Genomic DNA, 21820 nt, shown 5'->3' on the forward strand with positions numbered 1-21820 from the left:
GATGACCATTTTGCGGGGACCAGGGCAGCCCAATTTCGTGGGGCCCCCCTTTGCCACGGTGCATGCACATGAGCGAGCTCTGCCTTTGCCCATCCCCCTCAGGTGCCCCAGAACAGGAGGCCAAAGGGCCTCTCCCACTGTTGAATGTGGACAGGAGGCCAGAGGGCCTCTTTCTCCCTAGACTCCCCTACCCCTCCCCATTCCCCATGGGCTCTGCATCCCACCCTGGCCAGAATCTGGAGCCCTGCCCAGAGAGGAGAAGCCTTGGGGTGCCAATGCAGCTGAGGCCATCACAGGACCATGCCTGGGGGTGGGGGGGCTCAAAAGCTGCCCCTAGCTGATGGGCCAGCCGTAGCAGCCTCTGCCCAGGGCACATGAAGGGTCCATGGATCCCACCACTGCCCAGACAGCTCTTACTATGATGTGAATGGGGTAAGAACCACAGGGGCAGATGCAGGGAGCCTCCGACTCTCCACCTGCCCTGGGTGGGGGTAGGGACATGGGCTGGGGATGCTCATGGGCCCCCCACCAGTGTTCCCTGTAAGCTAAGCACTTGGGCAGCCACTCAGGAGAGATTCAGGTGCTGCCCAGCAGATTAGCAGAGCCCCCACAGCAGGCAGCCTGTGTTTCTATGGGTGGTACACATCTGCACCTGCCTTGGTGCACACAACAGCATTTATTCCACACCTATATGGAAACAAATTTGAGGGAACCCTGCCCCCTCTGCACTGGTAGGACAGCCTGAGTGTCAGACACCTGCTCCCTCCCTAAGCCCCACAACACTCTGGTTTCTGCCTGTCCCAAAGGAGCGTTTGCCCCAAGTCACTGGCACCTCCCAGCTGAAAGCAAATCCAGCACCTGCAGCCAGTCCTATGGAACCGTCATGAACGATTTACTGGCCCAGAGAAGGGAATGAGAGTTACTCAGAGGGTGAACACAGCAGCTGGACACACACCCACACGGTGCGCTCCTGCCTGGCCCTAGTGAATAGAGGCGCCTCTGGTGAGCCAGCTCGCTGTGTCTTGTAGCACCAGCTGCAGATTCTTCAGTTTGCATCTAACCCTCCATCCATCACCATCCCCCTCCCTCCCTGCCCCACCCCCAGCATCTAAGCCTGGGAGAGAGAAAGTTCTTTCTGCCCTGGCTAGTCCTTCCCTCCCCCAGAGCTCACACTGATAAGAGAAATGTTTGGGGCCTGGCTCCTCTTCAAGGGCACAAGGAGGAGGGGAGCAGCCAACAGAGTCTTTTGCCCACAATGCTCCACAGTGGCTTGTCTGGTGTCTCAAGCTCTCTGTGCCAGGCAGAAGATACCTCTGCCCCGCCCCCGGACACACCAGGGTCTCACACTTGGCTCTGCTCCTTTCCTGGCCTTGGGCTGCTCCTGGTGTCACAATAACCCCTCGACCAGCTCCTGAGCAACACTGAACCATCACCCAGTGCCACAGGCACAGCCAGTCCCAGGGGGTCAGCACCTGCAGCAACCCCCCAGCATTTCCCAGAGTCCAGCCTCTGCCCCCGTCTCTGCCAGTCCAATGCCTGTTTTAATCACACACTCATCTCAGGGAGCCAGCTGGCTGCTGGCCCAGCATGAGCCAGTGTCCAGGAGGTCTGGGGACTGGGCATGAGCTGGCACCAAGTTCGGCAGGGTCACCCAGGCCTACATGTCTATGGTGAACAGTTGTGCAATGCACACTGTACACTGACCGTCACTGGGAGCCATGTCACAGTGCTGGATGGGCTCATGAATCCCTGGGGTGTGAAATCCTCGTCCACTCCTGTGCCTGCATGGTGGGGGAGTGAGCCAGCGTCTCCCTAGTTGAGGGGCAGAAGTTATGAGGGGTGGGAGACGGGAGCTGTGAGAGGATGGGGGCAGGGCAAGAGTGGGAGGGATGAAGGAGGCAGGTGTCCAGTTTGGGAGTGGAAGCCCCTGGCCCAACAGGCTCCTGGAGATGCCAAGCAGCGCCACTGGCCCAGGCTGTCGAACATCCGGTTTGTGGCTCCACAGGCTCCCTGCCAGCCCCTGTGCAGCCCATGGGGAAGCCCCTGAGTCAGCATGCCTGGCTCTTAGCATTGGAGCAACGGAGTGGGGAGGGAGCATCAGCTGGGCCAGGGCAGGGCAAGAACCGTTCTTGGGCAGCATGGTGAGCAGGGCTGGCCACTGACTAGGCTCCCTAACCCTAGCCCCTTCTCTTCTGCCCCCCCCCCCCTCACACCCAGTTCCTCCAGAGCCTGGCTGGTACGGCTGCCCCACTGCCAGCCCTGCTGCTTGGCATGGTGCAGTCATGGGGTGAAGGGCAGGGGAGTCCTCAGGTGTGGAGAGCAGATGGGGGCTGGATGGGGGGCCTGGAGTGCAGGGGGCAGGAGAGAGGGATGGGCCAGAGGATGTCTGGCTCAGTGTGTGTTGGGGGGGTGTCACAGTGTAGTAAAATATAGTAAAGACTATGTGTGCTTCTTCCCCCTTCCATTACTTGAAACAGCACATATCATTTAGCTAATTGCGCATGTTTTAGAAGCTGTAGTAAAAAGGGGAACTAGCCGTTTAGACCCATTTCTCAAGGACTGGATTACACGTATTACTTGAGTTAGGGAAATTTGCTAATTGCTATTGCTTAAGTAAGCTATACTGGTGGTTGTTACTGAGTGGAATAAAGTTGAAGTATGCTAACCAATAACGCTGCAACACGAAGCTAAGGTAACAAATCAAGACATGCCAAGTTAGATAAGAAAGTTAAAGAAAGTATAAAAAAGGATGCTTAGCCTACGCCCGAGGTCGGCTCTGCTTTGAACATTGAGTTCCTTAGCCGTACCTTGGTTGCAACCAATAAACTTGAGTTGGACCCAGCCTGAAAGTGTGACTCTCTTCTTGGGGTAAATCAGACTAGCCTCCAGGGGACGAAACCAGCAATTTATGCAACAAATTGGCACCCCAGATGGGACTTCCCTTGGACTACTCCGGAGTCGGACGACAAGATTCGCCGTAGGTGACCGTGAAGTGCGCACCGGATTGTTTGAGTCCGTCACGGCACTGAAAGTGTGAGTCGGGACATCCGGAAAGTTAAAGGAGTCTCTATTGAACGAGTCAACTAGGCTGTGAGGTCCAAAGAGAAGGCGCCGGGGCGGAGACGGAGTGAGTATACCGATGATTCCTTGTGTTTTGGGTAGTGTTGGTAATTCAAGGACTGTCCTTCAGGGACGGTGGGAACTTTGAAGAAACACGGTATATCCGGTAGGAAAACACGGTATAGGGTAGGCGGGTCGCACCCGAATGGTAAAAACCTCTGTAAGCCCCAGAAGGAACACCACGAACCTGTGGGTTGCGTGGGGAAATTATGAGGAGTTAGAAAAACCCCAGGGGATTGCTTTTGTTTTTAGTAGGAGTACTTCTGTTCTTGATATTAATGATTTGTTAGAAACCTAAGTTGTGAAACTAAAAGTTTGTGTGTAAGAATGACTGTCGCTGACCAGGTCTGAAACTTAAGCTGACTCCAGCCGCCCCAAGAATCCTGCAAGGGGAAACCCGATGACCAGGATTTCTTGATTGCAAGGGGGGTCAGCCGAACCTCGTGACCCAGCGAGTCTCCAAGCCCCCTGTTTGTCTATATTTGTTGCTGTCTAATAGACCTATCTTAAGTGTCACGGTTCCACAAGGGCACACCGGTGTCTCTAGTGAGGCAGCCAAGAGCTGGACCCTCTCTGAGTTCGGACGCTAAAAGCTGGTGTGGTGTCATTCTATCGACATACGGAGCCGTGGTAAAAGCGTGTTGACTGTGTGTGTGTGTGTGTGTGTAATAAATATATAGACATGAGTCCAGGTCGCTCCCGGGTAGAAAACTCCGTAACCCCATTGGGATGCATGTTGCGCAATTTCAGTAAATTTAAGGGTGATTTTGGGATTAAAATGACAAAGGATTATTTAATCAAGTTCTGTCAGCTAGAGTGGCCAACCTTTGGGATAGGCTGGCTAGATACAGAGTCTTTTAATGTAAATCTAGTTGCCTCTGTGCATAGTATTGTTACTCGAGATAGGCACTGAGATTAGTTCCCATATATTAATTGTTGGTTGAATCACATGCAGAGGCGACCTGCGTGGCTGCTGAAGTGTAGTATAGGAGCTTGTAGAGTTATGATAGCAAAAACTAAGGCCACGGGAGGCAAGAGAGCGTGCCCCAAGGTTTTAAATGATTCTAGTAGTGAAGTTGATCTGACTCAAGGCAGGCATAGAAAAACTCCCATGGTGGAGCAACATGAGGAGGGGAAGGAAGAAGGCGAAGCAAGTTACCTGTATGTAAACCCCTCCTCACGAAGATTAGAGATAATATGCTGGAGCATGCCTTTGTTGTTTCATCTGCATGCCCAGTTGCCTAACTAGGGCGAGATATGCTAACTAAGCTGCAGGCTGAAATTTTCTTCCGTGGTGATCGGATTGTAGTGCAGCTGCCGGTGAAACAGGGCTCTTTCCCCTTTAACACCCCGGTTTTAGGAGTACGCAAAGCAGATGGCACCTCGCATAGATTAGTGCGGGACCTGAAGGCTGTAAATAAGAAGGTTCTTGTGGATCACCCTATGGTCCCAAATCCACACACCATTGTAACACAAGTTCTGGAAGATGCAAAGGTGTTCTCAGTGTTAGATTTAAAAGATGCTTTCTTCTCTATCCTTTTGCATAAAGACAGTTAGAAACTATTTGCCTTTGAGTGGGAGGACCCACATACCCATGACAAAACTCAGTTGTTGTGGACTGTGTTGCCCCAGGGTTTTGTATCAGCTCCCCCATGTCTTTGAGATTGCATTGCAGAAAGACTTAGAAAACTAGAAAAGGGCAATGGAGTCCCTGTTGGATGCCCTAGGAAAAAAAAGGAGATATAAAGTCTCACAAGAAAAAGCCCCAGCCAAAGGTCACCTTCTTAGGCTATGCGATTAAAAAGAGAGTGCGAGCTTTGAGCAAGGATCGAATCCAAGCAACTTCAGGAAATTCTCAAGCCCTTCTTAGCAAATAGATAACGACAGCCTCTCCGGCTGGAATCGCAGGCAACCCAAGGATGTTTCACAACACATGAGTAGGGGCCGTCCAGAAAAAAAAAAAAAAAAGTTAAAACCTTTCCCTCACACGCCGTTATAATTAGTTCGAGGGCGTGGGGGAAGGTAACTTAAAAGCCACCCAAATGTCAACCAGTAGAAATTGAATGTGAAGATGTAATCACTAAAAACTAAATCTGCCCTAACAAGGAGACACATTCTGCAACATAAATCTCCTTACAGAGCATGAGCAAGTGATCCACCCCAGAGTCAGCAGCATAGATCAACTGCTGCAGCCTGGACATTATAAAAACCTTATACTGAAAAGAATTAGGAGGTGTGGGGGCTAATTGGAAAGCCCACTCTCCTTACCAAATTAATGCTAGACAAATCTGTGTAATTAAGAAAAGTCATTTAGCAGGATCAAGACAGATCATAAGATAAAAAAAGCCCGGTCTGCAATACAAGAGGGAAACTGAGCCATGCCACTGTTGGGGAGGGCTAGCAACTCTAAGGTAATTCAAGGGAGTGGAAGGTCACGAGTACCGATGAAGCGCTCTTGTTCTCAGAAAGTTGCAGCTCACTCGCACATGAAAGTGGTAAGGAACTAGCTGTAACCGGTTCCCCTAACAGATCTTAGGCAGTATTTTAAGTTATAATAGGCCATCCCGATGGGGGAGAAATGTTTTCTTGTCTTTCAGATCATCAGAAAGCACTGGTGCCAGTTGAAGAAAAACAACAACAACAAAAAAACCATGGTTCTGTGTCATGACATAAGTTTGTGTTCTGTCCAAGTTTGTCTTGTATGTCTTAATTGTAATACGTATTGCAAATGATGTGTATAGAAAATTGTTTAGGCTAGGAGAATGTTAACAATGTCTCCACAGGTGAACAACAAGAACTGGAAGGAAGCAAAGACTGCATCATGTGAACAGAAGGATGGGAGACGGGTACTAGCCCCTTCCCACCAGACTGGTTTGGTTTTGCTTTAATGAATGGCCATTGCTAACTTGCCCTGATTTGGATATCATCAACCAGGACTTTAAGGACAAAATAGAGTCTCCCAATTGTGCATCATGCCCTGAACAGGCCCCTGTCCCAGAACCAGGACAACTGTCACTGATCTTTACCTTGATGATGTTCCACACTGGTACAGACCAGCTGTGTGCTAGACTGGCTAATCAAATTGGCAAATGCCTGAGTAGGCAATGACAAAGCTTAGCAGATACCATCGCAGATTGGTTTGAGCCTGGAAACTCTGTCAGCAACACTTATGTCATAGCCCAGAAATTGTATGAGAATCCAGGCTTGTAAATGCAGTAATATCCAGTGCCCATGAAGGCCTACTCACCAGCCAAGCTAATCAATTGATCCTAAATAGTTTGAAGGATCTGTCCAGCTCTGTGTCTACTTCACTAGACCTAACCTGATGTTTGGACTAGAGATTATCTCCCCTGTGCCTACCCATGGGAGTGGGGAAAGAAAGAATCCATGAGGACCCAAAGGCCCACCTGGACAGGGCATAGTACAATCATTTGTTTTTGGCCTCTCTGGGGATTCCTCACTCAGATCAGATCAGAATAGTAACCTCTCTGCCTGTACCAAAGCAGGGGCATATAGATAAAATAAGAAGCATTGTTTATTCTGAAGGTGTGGAAGCCTCCCTATACCCAGGGATTGTTGCACCCACTTTGATAAGGAAATTTTATGTATCTGCCCATTTAACATCATGACGAATCTGCCTAGGTTTGATGTGGTTGTCTCAGAGAAACAAATGAACATCGAGCTGGTCCAAATGAACGGTACCTACTGGTGTTTGACTACCCAGACAGATCACTCCATCCTGCCCCTCTATATATCCGTCTGTGTGCATAACAGTCCCTCATCAAGCGGCCTGACCATCAATAGAATGTGGCTCTATCGCACTTTGGTAGTGGAGATAACCTCACATGAGATGCTGAGTGGCACGGCGGAAGTAAGTACCAAGAGGAGGGTTTACTGGCCCTGCAGGCAAAGATCAAGAAGTTGGTGGCCAATGCCCAAAGATATATCGGGGCTGGCCGTCTGAGGTACGCACAGATGGGGAAACACCGTGGACCATGCCAAACACCTATCTCTGCAGCACTCAACCAGGCAGTAGAGGTCAAACCTATAATCACGGGCAGCGCCAGTAAGGCAACGAAATATCTTGGGGATGGATTTGAATAGTGTTTGCCAAATTATGTGAGGAGTTTTGATTTTAACATTTATAATAATGTTGGTGCTGTACCGGCACTTCCAGAGTAAATTAAAACCCCTTAAACTGTTGTATTTGACCTAGTAGATTAAGAAGAACCCCAAAGTCAAGAGAAAAGAACTATAGGAGTAAACTGAGGCAGTCCATGGTATCTTTCTGAGGACTGACAAACTCAAATCATTAAGTCAGCCTGAGAAGCATATGCTACAGCAGTTACTGTGACCCTGGTTCCCCTGGCAACTACATGCCAAAAAGGCCTTATTTTGATAAGGCCGGTATCAAACAACCTCGCGGGATTGTTTTTACGGTTTGCTTCATTCCTAGGAAATAACCTTGGTTCTAAAAGAGCTAGCTGGCTTTTGGCTCAGAGAATACTCTTATGTCCATCAGAGAAAGACCACTCTAGAAAGACCTTTACCAAGTTTTGCTAACCACCAACACTGCTGTGAAGTACCAAGAACTGACTGTTGGCCAAGGCTTCTCACTGCAAAAAGATCCTTCCATCTCAAAATGATCCTACCCCGACTGCTGATAAGCCTCTCTCTTCTGGTCCTGCTTTTCCACTTGTTGGATACCAGAAGAACCAAAATAAAATATTACAGGGTGATGTGCTAGTAACCTCTCCCCTGCATGCAAAGAAAAAGAGGAAAACTCAGCTTCTAGGACACCGCCAAAGCCCAAAGATTTCTGACTACAAAAAGGCTAAAACTGAAAATTAGTAAGAAGAACATGAACACAAATCTTATTGTGCTATGTTGGTACACATTCCTGTTTAGTTCTGTTTTGTTATGATAATGTTATGCTTATTGCCTTGTCTAGCACCATGTCTTATAGCTCTTGTACAACGGACTGTGCAGTCAGTTGTAAAACGTGAAATGTACATTACCAGAAACTAGCAATGGCTGAAACAGATTAAGTATAATTCGAAGAAAGCATCTTGAGGAGGGAATTGTAGTAAAATATAGTAAAGACTATGTGTGCTTCTTCCCCCTTCCATTACTTAAGCTTGAAACAGCACATATCATTTAGCTAATTGCGCATGTTTTAGAAGCTGTAGTAAAAAGGGGAACTAGCCGTTTAGACCCATTTCTCAAGGACTGGATTACACGTATTACTTGAGTTAGGGAAATTTGCTAATTGCTATTGCTTAAGTAAACTATACTGGTGGTTGTTACTGAGTGGAATAAAGTTGAAGTATGCTAACCAATAACGCTGCAACACGAAGCTAAGGTAACAAATCAAGACATGCCAAGTTAGATAAGAAAGTTAAAGAAAGTATAAAAAAGGATGCTTAGCCTACGCCCGAGGTCGGCTCTGCTTTGAACATTGAGTTCTTTAGCCGTACCTTGGTTGCAACCAATAAACTTGAGTTGGACCCAGCCTGAAAGTGTGACTCTCTTCTTGGGGTAAATCAGACTAGCCTCCAAGGGGACGAAACCAGCAATTTATGCAACAACAGCTTCCCCCAGGCTCCCCTGAATTTATTGTTCCCAGCGTGATATATCAGTTGGGGGGACACATTAATATGGCTTGGGGTTTTTTTTTTGGGGTGGGAGGAAGAAGTGTCTCTCAACTGTGTTTTCAACAACAGGGTTCATGTTGATAAGCTGAATTTCACAAAACTGAAGACGTCCCGGACAGAGATAACAGCTGTGAATAAATTGTACCAAAACATCCACATTCAGCCTGCCACTTGCAGAACCTAGTTTCATTTATAGATGTGGTACAGGAAGAATCAAATGACCCCTAACAAAAGATGGCCAGGTCCACTTTTGCCAGATACTAAACACTATGAAATAAAACTGAACACTCAGCAATTGGAGCAAAAATGGTGGAAGCAGAACGCAAGCTGTCATGATTATGAGGGTTAGCCAGCAACCTGGGGATTAAGGGGTTAACTACACCTAGCCAGGTGGAGTGACCAATAGGAATGTAGGTGGGACTTTTCAAACTGGGACAAAGGAATTTGGGTTTTTTTTCCTTTCTCCCTTTTGTCTCTGAGAGAGTTCTCTGCAGCTACAGATAGGGACAAGCATGTCTCTCTCTCTCCAAGACATCATTCTTCATTTTCTGTAAGTAGGGTAAAGTTTAGGTAGTTTCGTTAGGTTTTATTGTTTTAAGGATTGGGTATGGGATCTGAGGTCTGGCACTGCTTAAAGATGTTTTGGCTTTTCTTTGTAACTAAGTTCTAGGCCCATGGAGTTTCTCCATGAGTATATTTTGTTACCCTGCTATCTAGTCATTATGCTTGCAACAGGAATATTGTTGTAATAATAAAAGTTCTTTCTTTTCTTTTTATTAACCTGGCAGTGGTTAATGGTGTGCCCTGATTTTTGTTTTAGGGGTAAGATTTCCCAAATTATCTTTCCCCTGATTTCTTTATCAACATTTGGGTGGTGGCAGCGGAAGTTTTATTCCCAAGATCTAGGTGTTTAAGATCTTGGGGGGGAAGTTTTATACCAAAGCCTGGTAGATAAGGCTTTGGGGTACACTTGCTGGCCCCCACTTCTGCATTTATCATGCCAGAGTGGGGAAGGAGCCATGACACAAGCCACAGTTCATTTGGCCAAGCCAGAAAAGATGGAACTGTGTGTTGATGGCTGTTGAGAGAATTCGGTGAATACTGAATGGACAAGGAGAAGGGTCCATGAGAAATGTGTTCCCAGAACTTCAAATTAGTATGTAAAAAGCAGTTCTTCACTTTATGCTTTTCTTTTTGTTAAAAAAACAAACCCTGATCATTCTGTATTTTTATTAACACTACGTATTGACTGTTAGACTGAATCCAGCAGAGCTGGTTTTATTGACAGAATATGCCATGGTTGTGGGCCCAGTGCTGAAGGCACTAAATATTCTTCAAGCACGGATAAGCACACTAATAGAATGGATGCTGCATAAATTATACCAGCTTCAGGGGGTAGCCGAGTTAGTCTGTACAGGATAAACTTAAAAAAAAACAACAGACAGTCTGGTAGCACTTTATAGATTAACAAAACATATATGTGGTTTCATAAGCTTTCGTAGGCACAGCCCACTTCTTCAGATGATTGGAGTTTTGAGTTTAGGCCATGTGGAGCCAAAATAAATAGGCCCGTACAGCCTAAACTCAAAACTCCAGTCATCTGAAGAAGTGGGCTGTGCCCACGAAAGCTCATGATCCCATCTATGTGTTTTGTTGTCTATAAAGTGCTACCAGACCATTTGTTGTTTTTTAAGTTTAAATTATACTTGATGGTTTCAAAACTGCAAAGGAACAAGATGCCCTCTTGAGGCCACTGGTAGATAGACTCCAGTGCACCATTCAGAAATGTTTTGGTGAAATAATTGAGGACCAGGAGCTAATAGCAGCTGACATCTTGATGCCAAATGTTAGGACCACTTGGAACAAGCATTGGATTAAAAAAGGTAAGAGACTATGTCATTTTAGACAAATGAAACTGCAAAGAAGCTTGACCTCTTCAGGAGAGACCATGGATCTGCTGCACTCTTTTTCTAGAATTAGGGAGCTGTGCACCAGCGCCAACAGACCTGTCTCCATCAGCTGCCTGTGAGAGATTCTTCCATGTGATGGACTCCTATTTTTTCATAGAAGAGCAAGGATTGATAAATTTGAAAAAAAATGCTCCTATGGTTGAACAAACATTTTGGAAATTAATAATTATAATGGAAAAATGCACAATGTGAATGTGGACAAAATAAATACATTTCTGTAATCTGACTTGTATTTAATTTGGTCCCTCTTCATCTTTATAAATGAAGGCAACGGCTATCGTTAAATTCCATCATTGAAAAATGTATGGTATAGGTGTGCATATAATATAGAATTATATTATAAGTGTTTATATAGCACGTGTTTGTGTGTTAATGGTGACCTGCAAGAACTCGGGTTAAGCATAGGGTTCCATAGGACAACTAATTTTTACTTTTGAATACTTAAGTACAATTAAGATATGATACTTTTGTACTTTCACTGAAGTAGTTTTGATTACAGTGAAGATTACTTTGATTTTTGATTTTTACTTACATTTGTTTCAAAGTAGCAGGACTTTGAGTTGCATTGCACATAGTAATTACCGTACAAGACATTACATTTGCACAGAGCAAAACAATGAATATGAGTTGCAGAGACAAGAGAGCAATTCTGTTTTAGGAATAAGACAAGAGAAATGTTATGAGACTCTGTCCTGTCTTTAGTTCCCTTTTTACATTTTAAACACCTTTAAAATGCAGTAAGCAAAAACATATAACTAGAGTGGGCAGGGCAAAGTGCAGGGCTGTCTGCAGCCCTCCTGAGCACGCTCAGCGCCTCCGAGGTGAATAAGGGATTAAAATAAATGTTTAAGCCCGTGGTCACCAACCAGTAGATCGCGATCTACTGTTAGATCTCAGGGGCTCTAAGAGTAACTCTTGAGCCCTCTCTGAACTGCGCGCCTGCGCAGTACATTTACATTAGATTTCCTCATTTGAGGAGCAGCTACTCACCGAGCAACAACACAGGTGAGTAGCTGCGAGGAATGGTGGGAGCTGGGAGGTTGAGGAATGGTGGAAGCTGGGAGGCCGGGAGGGCTGAAACACCCCAGCCAGATGACTGTGGCTTTCAGCTGAAAGCAGCTGCCTCGCGCTCCAGCTGATCGGCGGCTTCTCCTCTGCGCCTGCCCATGTGGAGCTTGGTGCACCCTGGCTGAGCGCCACGGCCAGCTGGCCGGGCAGCCACTTCTCTTCCTTCCAGCCCGGCTGCCCTGCACTCAGCCCAGGGAGGCTGCGTCTAGCTCCAGCTGTGCTGGAGCAAGCTTCCCAAGCTGAGCACAGGATCACAGATGCCCATCTGATGGACTGTATACGACTAGCAATCTCAGACTACAACACAGACTTCAAGACACTGGCAGATACTGTTCAGTCACAGGTGTCACACTGAGACTTTGTTATTGGAAGAAAAAATATAATTCTCAATACTTGATTTTAGATTTACAAAATAGCAAAGAACAAAATGTATAATTGTAAATGCTTCATTTGACATTTAAATAGCATGAATTAAAAACAGACCATTTATTTCATAACTATAAACATGTGATTTAAATTTTATATATTGCATAATTTAAAAATAAACTGTTTAACAGTGTATAAGGGCTGCAGATAGCAAGTGATGGACAGGAGAATAGAGAGGGTAGGGCTTCAAGGAAGGGGCAGGGCAGTAGATCTTCGCCTGTTCTGAGACTTAAAAAGTGATCTTGGGTGTAAAAAGGTTGGAGACCACTGGTTTAAGCAAATAAAAAAGCCCCCAGGGCCATTCTTTGATTTGTGCCTCATTCCCACTGGGGACGCTGCTTTAACCCCCCTGCCCTGCCCGCGCTGGGGCTTTGCTCTCGGGCTGTGTCTAGACTGGCATGATTTTGCCGCCTGTCTACACTGGCCACAGTATTTGCGCAAGAACAGAGACTTTGTACTGTACAAAATCAGTGCTTCTTGCGCAAATACTCTGATGCTACCGCTCAGGGATAAGCCCTGTTGCGCAAGAGGGCCAGTGTAGACAGCCAAGTTAGTTTATTGCGCAAGAAAGCCCATGGCCATCCGAGCTTTCTTTGCACAAAGCATCCGTGCCAGTGTAGACACTCTCTTGCGTAAATACTTTTAATGGAAAAACTTTTCCCTTACAAGTATTTGCGCAAAATCTTGCCAGTCTAGATGCAGCATTTACCTGGTGCCCCCTCCTCCCACCAGACCTGAGTTTACCCCAGAACCCATCCTAGCCCCGCCCCCCCCCCCGCATCTGCCCCGCCCCCGCCAAGTCCACGCGTAGCCGCATCTGCTGCTGATCCCCGTCCCCCTTGGGAAAGGCTTTTAACGGGCACTCGGCAGAACTCACAGCACACACGGGCAGAAAGACTGGCAAGAGCTGCACGAGAACCCATGCGCAGTGCCCCCACCCGTCCCTCCGCGCGCCGCCCCGGGACCAATCAGACGCGTTGGGTGAAGCGGGACTGGCCCAGTGGGCGTCTCTCGGCCCCGCCCCCGCAAGAAAGGGACGGTCCCAGCGCCCCGCGCGGGCGCTCTGTAGCCTCCGCCCCTCGGCACAGCCACATGGGTCCCAGAGCGCACCCTGCAGCCCCAACAGCGCGCGCCGGCACCGCGGGACACTCCCCCAACCCACGTGCCCGGAACCTCCCACCTCGAGCCACCCCCCTCAGATCCGAGCCCGTCAGTGAGGGACCCCCCCCCCGTTGTTACAAGCGCTGCAAAAAATCCGCCCCTGCCCGGCCTCCGAGAGGCGGAAGCAGCCTGTGGCCCGGCGATTCCCGCCCCCCTAGAGGGCGTGGCCAGGCAACTCCCAGTCGGAGCTAAGACCTGCGGCAGGACTCGCGTCGGAGTCATGGACCTGCTGCGCATGCGCGGTGTGACGGCGCCATCCCCATTCTGCTTCGCCGCTGCTCGTGCCCTGCTCATGCCCCGCCCATCCCGCTGGTAGGGGGAGGTCGCGGACCTCATTGCGGTTGCTGCGCATAAGCCGCGCTCCCTGGGCCAGGAGCCGTTGGGGCCGTTATTCGCTACGGGGCTGAGGGAGGGGGCGCAGCCCGGCGTCAGGGAACTGCGGGAGGGGCTGTGACCCGCCGTCCTGAGCTGCTGGTGGGTCCGGCGTTGGGCATCGGGGCTTCGCCTCGGGCCGGGCCGGCGCTGTCTGCCCCCCCCCCCCTTCCCACCTCTCTGGTCGCGTCACAAACATTCAGCCCCGCGTGTCGTTCCTCCTTCGGGCTGGTGGCGCCTCCTGATGGGGGGGGGGGGAAATTGAAGGCAGGGTAGGGAGGGGCCCTGGCCTGAGGGGCGCAGAGACGGGGGTCTGGCTGGGGCAGGGGGCTGAAGGGCATGGGGAGGCCCTGGCGGGGGGAGGGGGTGAGCAAAGCTTTGGGGGATTTTTTGGTTTTTATTTTTTGATTTTTTTTGTATCCTCAGTGCTGGTGCCTCAGACAGCCGCCCCCTGGACCTGCCCCTCCATTGCTGAGCTCAGGGAAGTGACACGTCCCCTGTCCCCCAGCCCAGAGGCAGCCATGGCTGCAGAGGGTCCCGGGCAAAGTGTCTGGGAAGAAGCGGCGCGTCCCGTCTTTCTGGAGGATTTCACAGCCCCTGTCACTCTGGACTGTGGGCACAATTTCTGCCAGGCCCTCCTCAGCCTTCAGGGCAGAGACACTGAGCAGCAGGAACCCCTCCGGCCCAATCGGCAGCTGGCAAACGTGGTGGAACTAGCCAAGCCACTGAGTTTCCATGCAGCAAAGAGAGCAACATGGGGCAGGGTGTGTGGGGAGCACCAGGAAGCTCTGAAGCTGTTCTGCGAAGAGGATAAAACTCCCATCTCTATGGTGTGTGACAGATCCCAAGCTCACATGGTGGTGCTCTTACAGGAAGCTGCTCAGGAGTACAAGGTACAGAGTTGCTGTCCACTGTGATGGGAAATAACATTGGGTTTTAATTATAGTCTAATTTCACGGACTGTTACTGGGCACAGGTGTGAAACAACTCTGTAAATCCCTGATGGTACAAGAGTTGCTGTAAAAAGTAAGTGCTCTGGCTGTGGGGCAACTTACATCAAGTCTTTACAGATACCTGATGTGGGAAATGTTTCTCTGACACTCTGAATCCTGAAACCTAGCCCTCACTGGTGACAGGAGGAGTGTTTGCACAAGGGAAAATGTTAACAATCAGAGAAGTTTAGATTGCAGAAGCTACAGGCCACTCTGGCAGTGAGCTGCCTTGGGACTGAAGAAGAGGAGGTTACAAGCTGTTACTGATTGGATGAACAGGAACAATAATCTGTCATTTGCCTTATAGATCCATAATGGCATCTGGGCCCTGCACAACACCCAGCAAGGAAAAGTCCCTGCTCTGAGCAGGTCACAGTCCAGTGAGACGAACTGTGGGGCAGCAAGTTGCTCATAGTCACCAAACACATCAGGGATAGCATTTAGTCCTGAACCCTGGTTCAACTGTTAGACTACACTGCTCCCTGCCCCTCAGCATCACTGAACAGTGATGAAGAGTGGCTGTTAGAGAAAGATGCCTTGATAAAACCCTAGGCCCAGCAGGGAGAAGAGGTTTTCCACTGGGACGCTGAACTTCTGGGGGTTAAACGTCGATGCATGAACTGGCAGTAGATGAGGTTGCTGGGCTGGATGCTGTGTGGGGCCCATAGCAGGGCTTCAGGAAGTGCAGGTCCATGCCAGATACAACTAGAATTCAGTTGGATTGTAGCAAGAGTTCAAATTGGTTAACTGCTAATGTTTGTCAGTGCCAGTTACTGGTTAAACTCCCCACTGCCCCAGCAGTGCCTGCTTGCCTCTGGCAACTAACATCAGTCTGCGGCTGCTGGGAGTTCCCATTGGCCAACAGTTCTTGTGGCCACTCCCGGCAGACCTCACGAGAGATCCCTGGCCCCAGGAGAGCCCATTCCTACTACCGGTTCTGCTTGGCAGCAGGTTAAAAAATACTGTCACTTGTAAAATTGTAATCAGTTACATCGGGGTTCTCAAACTTTGTGATACTGCGACCCCCTAAAATGCTAATTGAATTTGTGACCTCACCACCACCACCACCAAAGTTGTTTAAAAAAAAAAAAAAAAGGTGGGGGGTGGGAGCCAAAGTTGTTAAGCAAAAGTTGCACCACTTTGTCCAGTTTGTGACTGCACCCACCCCTCCCCTGATCCAAGCCCCCCCCAGCACCCTCCCATCCCAGTGCACTCCCCTCTCCCCTTGAGGCAGGCATCCTCAGCATGTAGAGCAGTGCACCAATCAAATCTCCTCCCTCCCCTCGCAGAGCCAGGCATGGAGGAAGAATCTTACTTTTTAAAGCATCTGCTTCTGCCGCTGGCCCGCTGCCTCAGCTGGCAGCTGCAGGAGAAGCATCACGTGGCAAACTGCTGGTCTCTGCTGGTCAGGTGCCACCCAGCCCGGCACCCGGTAACTGCCCCCTTCTCCTTGCCTTCTTCACTTGATTCTGCGGCGCTTCTCATTCCCCCGCCAGACGTGGTAGGGGAAAATTGACCGGGCAGTGTCCGGAGATGCCGGGAAGACACAAATGGAAAAAAAACACAACCAACCAAAATAAAAAAAAAAACAACGGATCCAGCTGCGACCCCCCGTAAGTTGGTCGCAACCCACAATTTGAGAAATGCTGGGTTACATGATTAGTGTTGTTAAGCACCTGCATCGTTCTTTACAAAGGTGCCACCACCCTTGCAGGTGTCCTGCTGCATCCGCAGTCTCCTCCTTTGTCTTTTTCTATGGACAAAGCCACGTTCAGGCTGAGTCTGTGCTGGACAGAGGCAGAACTCCACAAAACTGGGACTCTCTTAAAGGCAGACAAAGGGGCTCCCAACATCTGATAGGGTTTGCCCTCATGCTGATTTCTATTTCTTCAGGAAAAATTGGAGGCCCACTTGAAGACTCTGAGGGAGGAGAGAGAAAAGGTGCTGAGAAGGAAAACAACAGCAGAAAGGAAAAGACAGGAGTATCTGGTAGGTGCTTGTGGCTATGGACCAGCAGGGACTGGCAGTGGGAAGGCTGTGTTAGGAGGCAGACTCCTGTGTGGCCTTGGTGAGGTTGGGTTTGTTTGTGTTTCTCCTGGATCATGGATTGCTATCTGAGATCCATTTGTAGACAGTCCCTGAGCATCCAAGTCAGCGCACAAGTTAATGTCCAGCCTTTGTGGCTTTCCCAGACTTCTTCTCCAAGGGAGCTGAATGTGCCCCAGAAGGGCTGTCCGCTCACGTGGTGCATTAACATGTTTGCTTCTTTTTCCTCCGTGGGTATCTGTCAGGCTCATGCTGAGTCCTGCCTCCTGCTGCTCTGGATCTGAATTCCCAGAGCCCATGAATAACAAAACATCGCTTTCAGAGGGACACGGGCCAAAGGAGATGCTGAGAGAGACGCCTCTGCCTAGTAATCACAACGTAGAGTCAAATGTCACATGTTAGGGTTTTCCAAGAAATTCTTCTGCTGCGCACTCAGCTCCCCATGAAAGGGCCCTGGCCTCCATCCATGCCTCTGACCAGCCCTTTCCCTGTTTTCACACAGAAATGGACCCAAGCCAAGAGGCAGAAGATTGTGGCTGAGTTTCAGCAGCTGCGGCAGTTCCTGGAGGAACAAGAGCAACTCCTGCTGGCCCAGCTGGAGAAGTTCGATGAGGAGATGGGGAGGTTCGAGACTGACACTTTCAGGAAACTCTCCGTGCAGATTTCCCGTCTCAGCGAGCGGATCGGTGAGCTGGAGGGGACGTGTCAGCAGCCAGCAAGTGAATTCCTGCAGGTGAGACTGAGGGAGAAACATCCCAGCTCCCCATGTAGGGAAGGGAGGCTCCTGAATCACAACTGCTGGAGCCCAGCTGTCAGATCTCAGTGTAACACCTTGTGCATTGCTGCCCTGTGAATGTCTCTTGTGCTTTGTAGAGTTACAGGCACAGAGCTATGAGAGATGGCAAAGCCCTATTTGCTCAGAGGATCCATGTTCCTGGGGCCAGAGCAGGGCCTCTCTTCCCAGGTTTGCAAAATCCCTTCCCTAAGATCCCCTGTGTGTCCAATAGGGCTGAGATTCTTTTCTGTGTCTTTTTTTTCTAGGACGTCAGAAGCACCCTGAGTAGGTATGTGGCTCTCACTCCCCTCACACTGCACAGAGCAGGGAAAGGGCTTGGAGCTGATGTTAGCACCACATCTCCCCAGGGCTCTACAGTCACATGTTAAACATGCAAAAGCGGCGAGGAGTCCTGTGGCACCTTATAGACTAACTGAAGTGTTGGAGCATAAGCTTTCATGGGCAAAGACCCACTTCATCAGATGCATGTTAAACATGAATATCTCTGATTCATTTCGTTCTGAGGGTCTCATCCTCGCATTTTAGATTCTGGAATTCCCCAGTCAGGGCAGAGTCTGACCAAGTGTTTTCTAGAACTGTCACTTCCCTGGGGACTGGCTGCCTCAGGACTGTGGGTGAAACATGGGCCTGTCACAGCTGGGCACATTCAGCCCAGGGCATCAGGGACCAAGAGTCTGTCCCTCCCGCGGGCTGTTTGGAGACCTGTGTGAAAGGAGCTGGGGAGGGGGGAGGTGGTGTCTCGGACTAGTCCCTAGTAGACAAATTCCTTCACCCCTTCACCTGAGTGTCTCCTATCCCTGAGTGTCTGGAGGCAAAGGAGTGAGTTGACCATGGAGAATCAATTCCTCTTCAGTCCCCCAGCCAGTCTCCCCAGGCTGGAAGTGAAGAACAGAAATGGGACCTTTGAGGGGAAGGTTGCATGGCTGTGGGATGCGTTGCCCCTGCTGTCAGGCTGGGAGAATTGGAGGAGTTCTAACACCAAGCCTGTTAGAGCTGAGACTCATTAGCCAGAACTTACCAGCAGTAAATGAAATACAATCACATGGAATTGTTTCTGTCCAGGTGTGAGATGGGGCAATTCCAGCTGCCCGAGGAGATTTCCCCTGAACTAGAAGAACAAGTCAGCAGTTTCTCCCAGAAAACGGTTGCTCTGTCGGATATTTTGAGGGAGTTCAAAGGTACCTAGAAGGGATGGATGAGGGGAAAGTGGTTCAAGTATCTGAGACTATTGAATCAGACTATTGAAGCCAACCTTCCTCTGCCTCAATTCCCACATGGAGAATGACGGCCCCATCACTCTGCTCTCCTTAGAGACACTGAGCGAACAGACCCAACTGCTTGCAGATAGAGCCAGGAGTTTGCAAACTCTGAGCCTCCCAGTCTGAGATCAAAATATCTAAAGTTACTTGTTGGCCACGTGTTCCGCCACCACAGCTCCAGGTTATGATAAGAAGCAATAAGTGTGTAGGGAATAATTCTGGACACACTGGGTGCAGGTGAAAACAAGCAGAGGATTTATTGTACACCAGCGCTGGTAGAGTACCACCCAGGGGTTAACCTGGTTAGCACTAACTTAATCAAAACATGCATTAGATTATATAGGCAGCAAATGGATGGAGGGGAAGTCATTTGATAGGTCTAGTGGCAGAAACATAATGAGCACGTGAGCCAATAAACTACAAGGTTATACAGTATCTCCGCCCATTGCCAATTAAAGAGGTTATCGATAATACAAGTAGTTATTCCTAACACGCTAAATGAGCCAATATAAACAAAGGCCCGTTGGATGGCAACTCTGTCTCCCGGAAATATAATACGTCTACTGAGGGGGTGATATTTCCTTGGATTGGCGCAGCCTTTGGGATCCAAACTTTTTTTAGGAATATAGCAGACAGTGAAACCAATTCCTGCACGGTTTGTTTATGCATAAGTCTGGCTCTTATCAGAGTGAGGCCCTCTTGTAATGTGGTTGCCATGGCAACCAAGGACAAGTTAACTGCTTATGCTGTAAATTCTCAGGCCTTGAATTTAGGATTTGAATGGCAATTCTCAGCAAGATACCATGGACTGCCTCAGTTTGCCCCTACAAAGTGAATGAGAATCCAAGAGGAAGGGGGTGAGGAGGAAAGAGTAAATTTCATTTACAGCTTGTCTCTCCTGGAACTGGTGTGAGGCTGCAGGGATATTGGTTCCATAGCTAGGAAGTGCCCGAATTAGAAAGGAAATGAAAGTTTCAGACTCTTACATACTAAATTCCCGAGTGTGTCTCTATCTGGTCTCTGGTACAATTGAAACAGAGTTCTGAGTGTGGACATTGTTATAAATAAGAGAGCCTGGAATCTCACCTCTTATTCCTTCTCCCACCAGATACTCTGCCCTCTGCACTGGAGAGAGCAAGAAGAAAATCCCTGGGAGCTTTCAGACAAGGTGAGTTTGCAGGTGGAAATTCTTTAAATGATGAGAAAATTCCTGTGAAAACATCCTCATGGGATTGTCATTAAAGTTACCAACCAAAGCCAGCTACCATGGTGCTCTCAGCCCTAAATCTCACCAACTGATCAGTGAGGAGTCCCAGGGGTGCTGCATGGCGCCCTGTGGACACTTGGAGAAACTCTGGTCTGTGGATTTGTGATGCTAAAGGGGTGAAGTTAAAGCACACAAAGAACGACACCTTCAGGCTCAGATTTCACTACTCATTTTCAATATGGGGTTGGTTTCAAACAATAAATAGGTTGAAAGGCTGAGAGCTGACTGGCTTCCACTGTATCAGTTTGTTCAAGGGAAGAAACTGCTGGATTCCCAAGGGCTATTAAGTCTAGTGCAGGCCTGGGAAAAATACAGCCCATGGGCCAGATCCACCCCACCAAGCCATTGGATCCAGCCCACGGATGTCATTCCCCATCTGCAAGTCACTCAGAAAGTGACTGTGAACTTGAAGGGGGGAAGGCTTCAGGCGCTTCTTCCACCCCCAGGACAATCTCACTGGCTGGATTCTGACCAGAAAAAAAAAAAACACTGTGCCAGCTCCCCTCTGGATCATAATTATTCTCACACCCACATGGCACTGCAGCCTGTGAGAAGGTCGAGCAGGCTTCCTGCCTGTCTGAGGTGCTTGGCCTCTGGCCAGGAGTCACTCAGATAAGTCTCCTGTTCAGAGTTTGCCTCTGACACCCCAACCTCTCCCTTCCCCTCCTAATCTCTGCTCCTCCTCCTGCAGCTATATATGCAAGAACTCTCAATGGTCAGAAACCCACAACCCTTTATTTGTCCACTAAGTCACTTCTCTAAATTAAAGTTACTTTAAATATCTAATGAGTAGTTGGCTAATCCAGTGTCCTATATCACAGCCTGCCTCCTTCACCCAAACTTTCTCCTAGACCCCCCCCCCCATCCGTCCTGCATCCCAAACGCTTACTCCAAGGGTCGTCCTCCTAACACGCATCCCAGGTCCTGCATTAATGTCATGTAAGAGTGCAGCTCTCAGCCACTTTCCATTTGGTCCCCCATCAAAATGAATTGCTCACCCCATCGAGTGGATTAGCACCCACTGAGCTGTATAAGTGAAAGCTGAAGCCAGACTATTTTAGACTAGAAAAGAGGCACAAATATTTGATAGTGAAGAGGATTTTCTGTTGAAAAAAATGAGCAAAGAACTGGTGGATTCTCCATCTCTTGATGTCTTCAGATCACTGGGGGACTTTCTAGAAAATACACCGAGAAACAGAGCTTTCTGCCTGGGTAACTGAACTGAGTGTAATGGCTTGTGCCACAGAGAGGGTCAGACTGCATGACTAAGGATATCTTCTGATCCCATGAATCCATTAATTTTAAGATCTCACCCTGGAAACAGCACATGTATTTAATAATAATTATCTGAATGGTGGTATTAATTTAATTGATTCTGTGTTGTGGAAAGGGTTTATAACGTCTGTCAGATGAGAGAGCAAAGTTTGTGCTGCAAATCCATGAATGAAGACTAAGGGTTTTAAATACAGCAGCCTATATTTAGCCTATGTCCATGTCCAGGCAGATGAATACGTGGCTTGTTATCAGAAACACTGGGTGCTGAGAACTAAATCCCATTGTTGCAGACACAGTAATGTTGTAACTCAAGCCAGGTACGGAGAGAAATGAATATGGATTTGGGATCTAACTCCTGTGCGCTGTTTATAGAATATCTAGACTAAAGCTTTTGCCCACAATGGAAGAGTCTGT

At 48.6% G+C, this 21820-nt stretch overlaps 1 protein-coding gene across 5 annotated transcripts in view; it reads left to right on the forward strand.

Annotated features, from left to right (window-relative positions):
• The first annotated feature begins 13512 nt into the window (after window positions 1-13512).
• Window positions 13513-21820, forward strand: part of LOC102445887 (zinc finger protein RFP-like) — a 35048-nt gene continuing 26740 nt past the window's right edge. For 3 of the 5 annotated variants that reach the window (XR_012898199.1, XM_075912357.1, XM_075912360.1), the window contains exons 1-7: window positions 13721-13873; window positions 14198-14664; window positions 16657-16752; window positions 17312-17542; window positions 17851-17873; window positions 18668-18783; window positions 19973-20032. Coding sequence is in view for 4 of the 5 variants with exons in the window: in XM_075912357.1 (XP_075768472.1) it covers window positions 14293-14664; window positions 16657-16752; window positions 17312-17542; window positions 17851-17873; window positions 18668-18783; window positions 19973-20032 (898 nt within the window). In the remaining variant the exon portion in view is untranslated. The other 2 variants (XM_075912359.1, XM_075912358.1) reach the window with 2 other exon arrangements.

Source organism: Pelodiscus sinensis, chromosome 31, assembly GCF_049634645.1.
Source record: "Pelodiscus sinensis isolate JC-2024 chromosome 31, ASM4963464v1, whole genome shotgun sequence".
Lineage (NCBI taxonomy): Eukaryota > Metazoa > Chordata > Testudines > Trionychidae > Pelodiscus > Pelodiscus sinensis.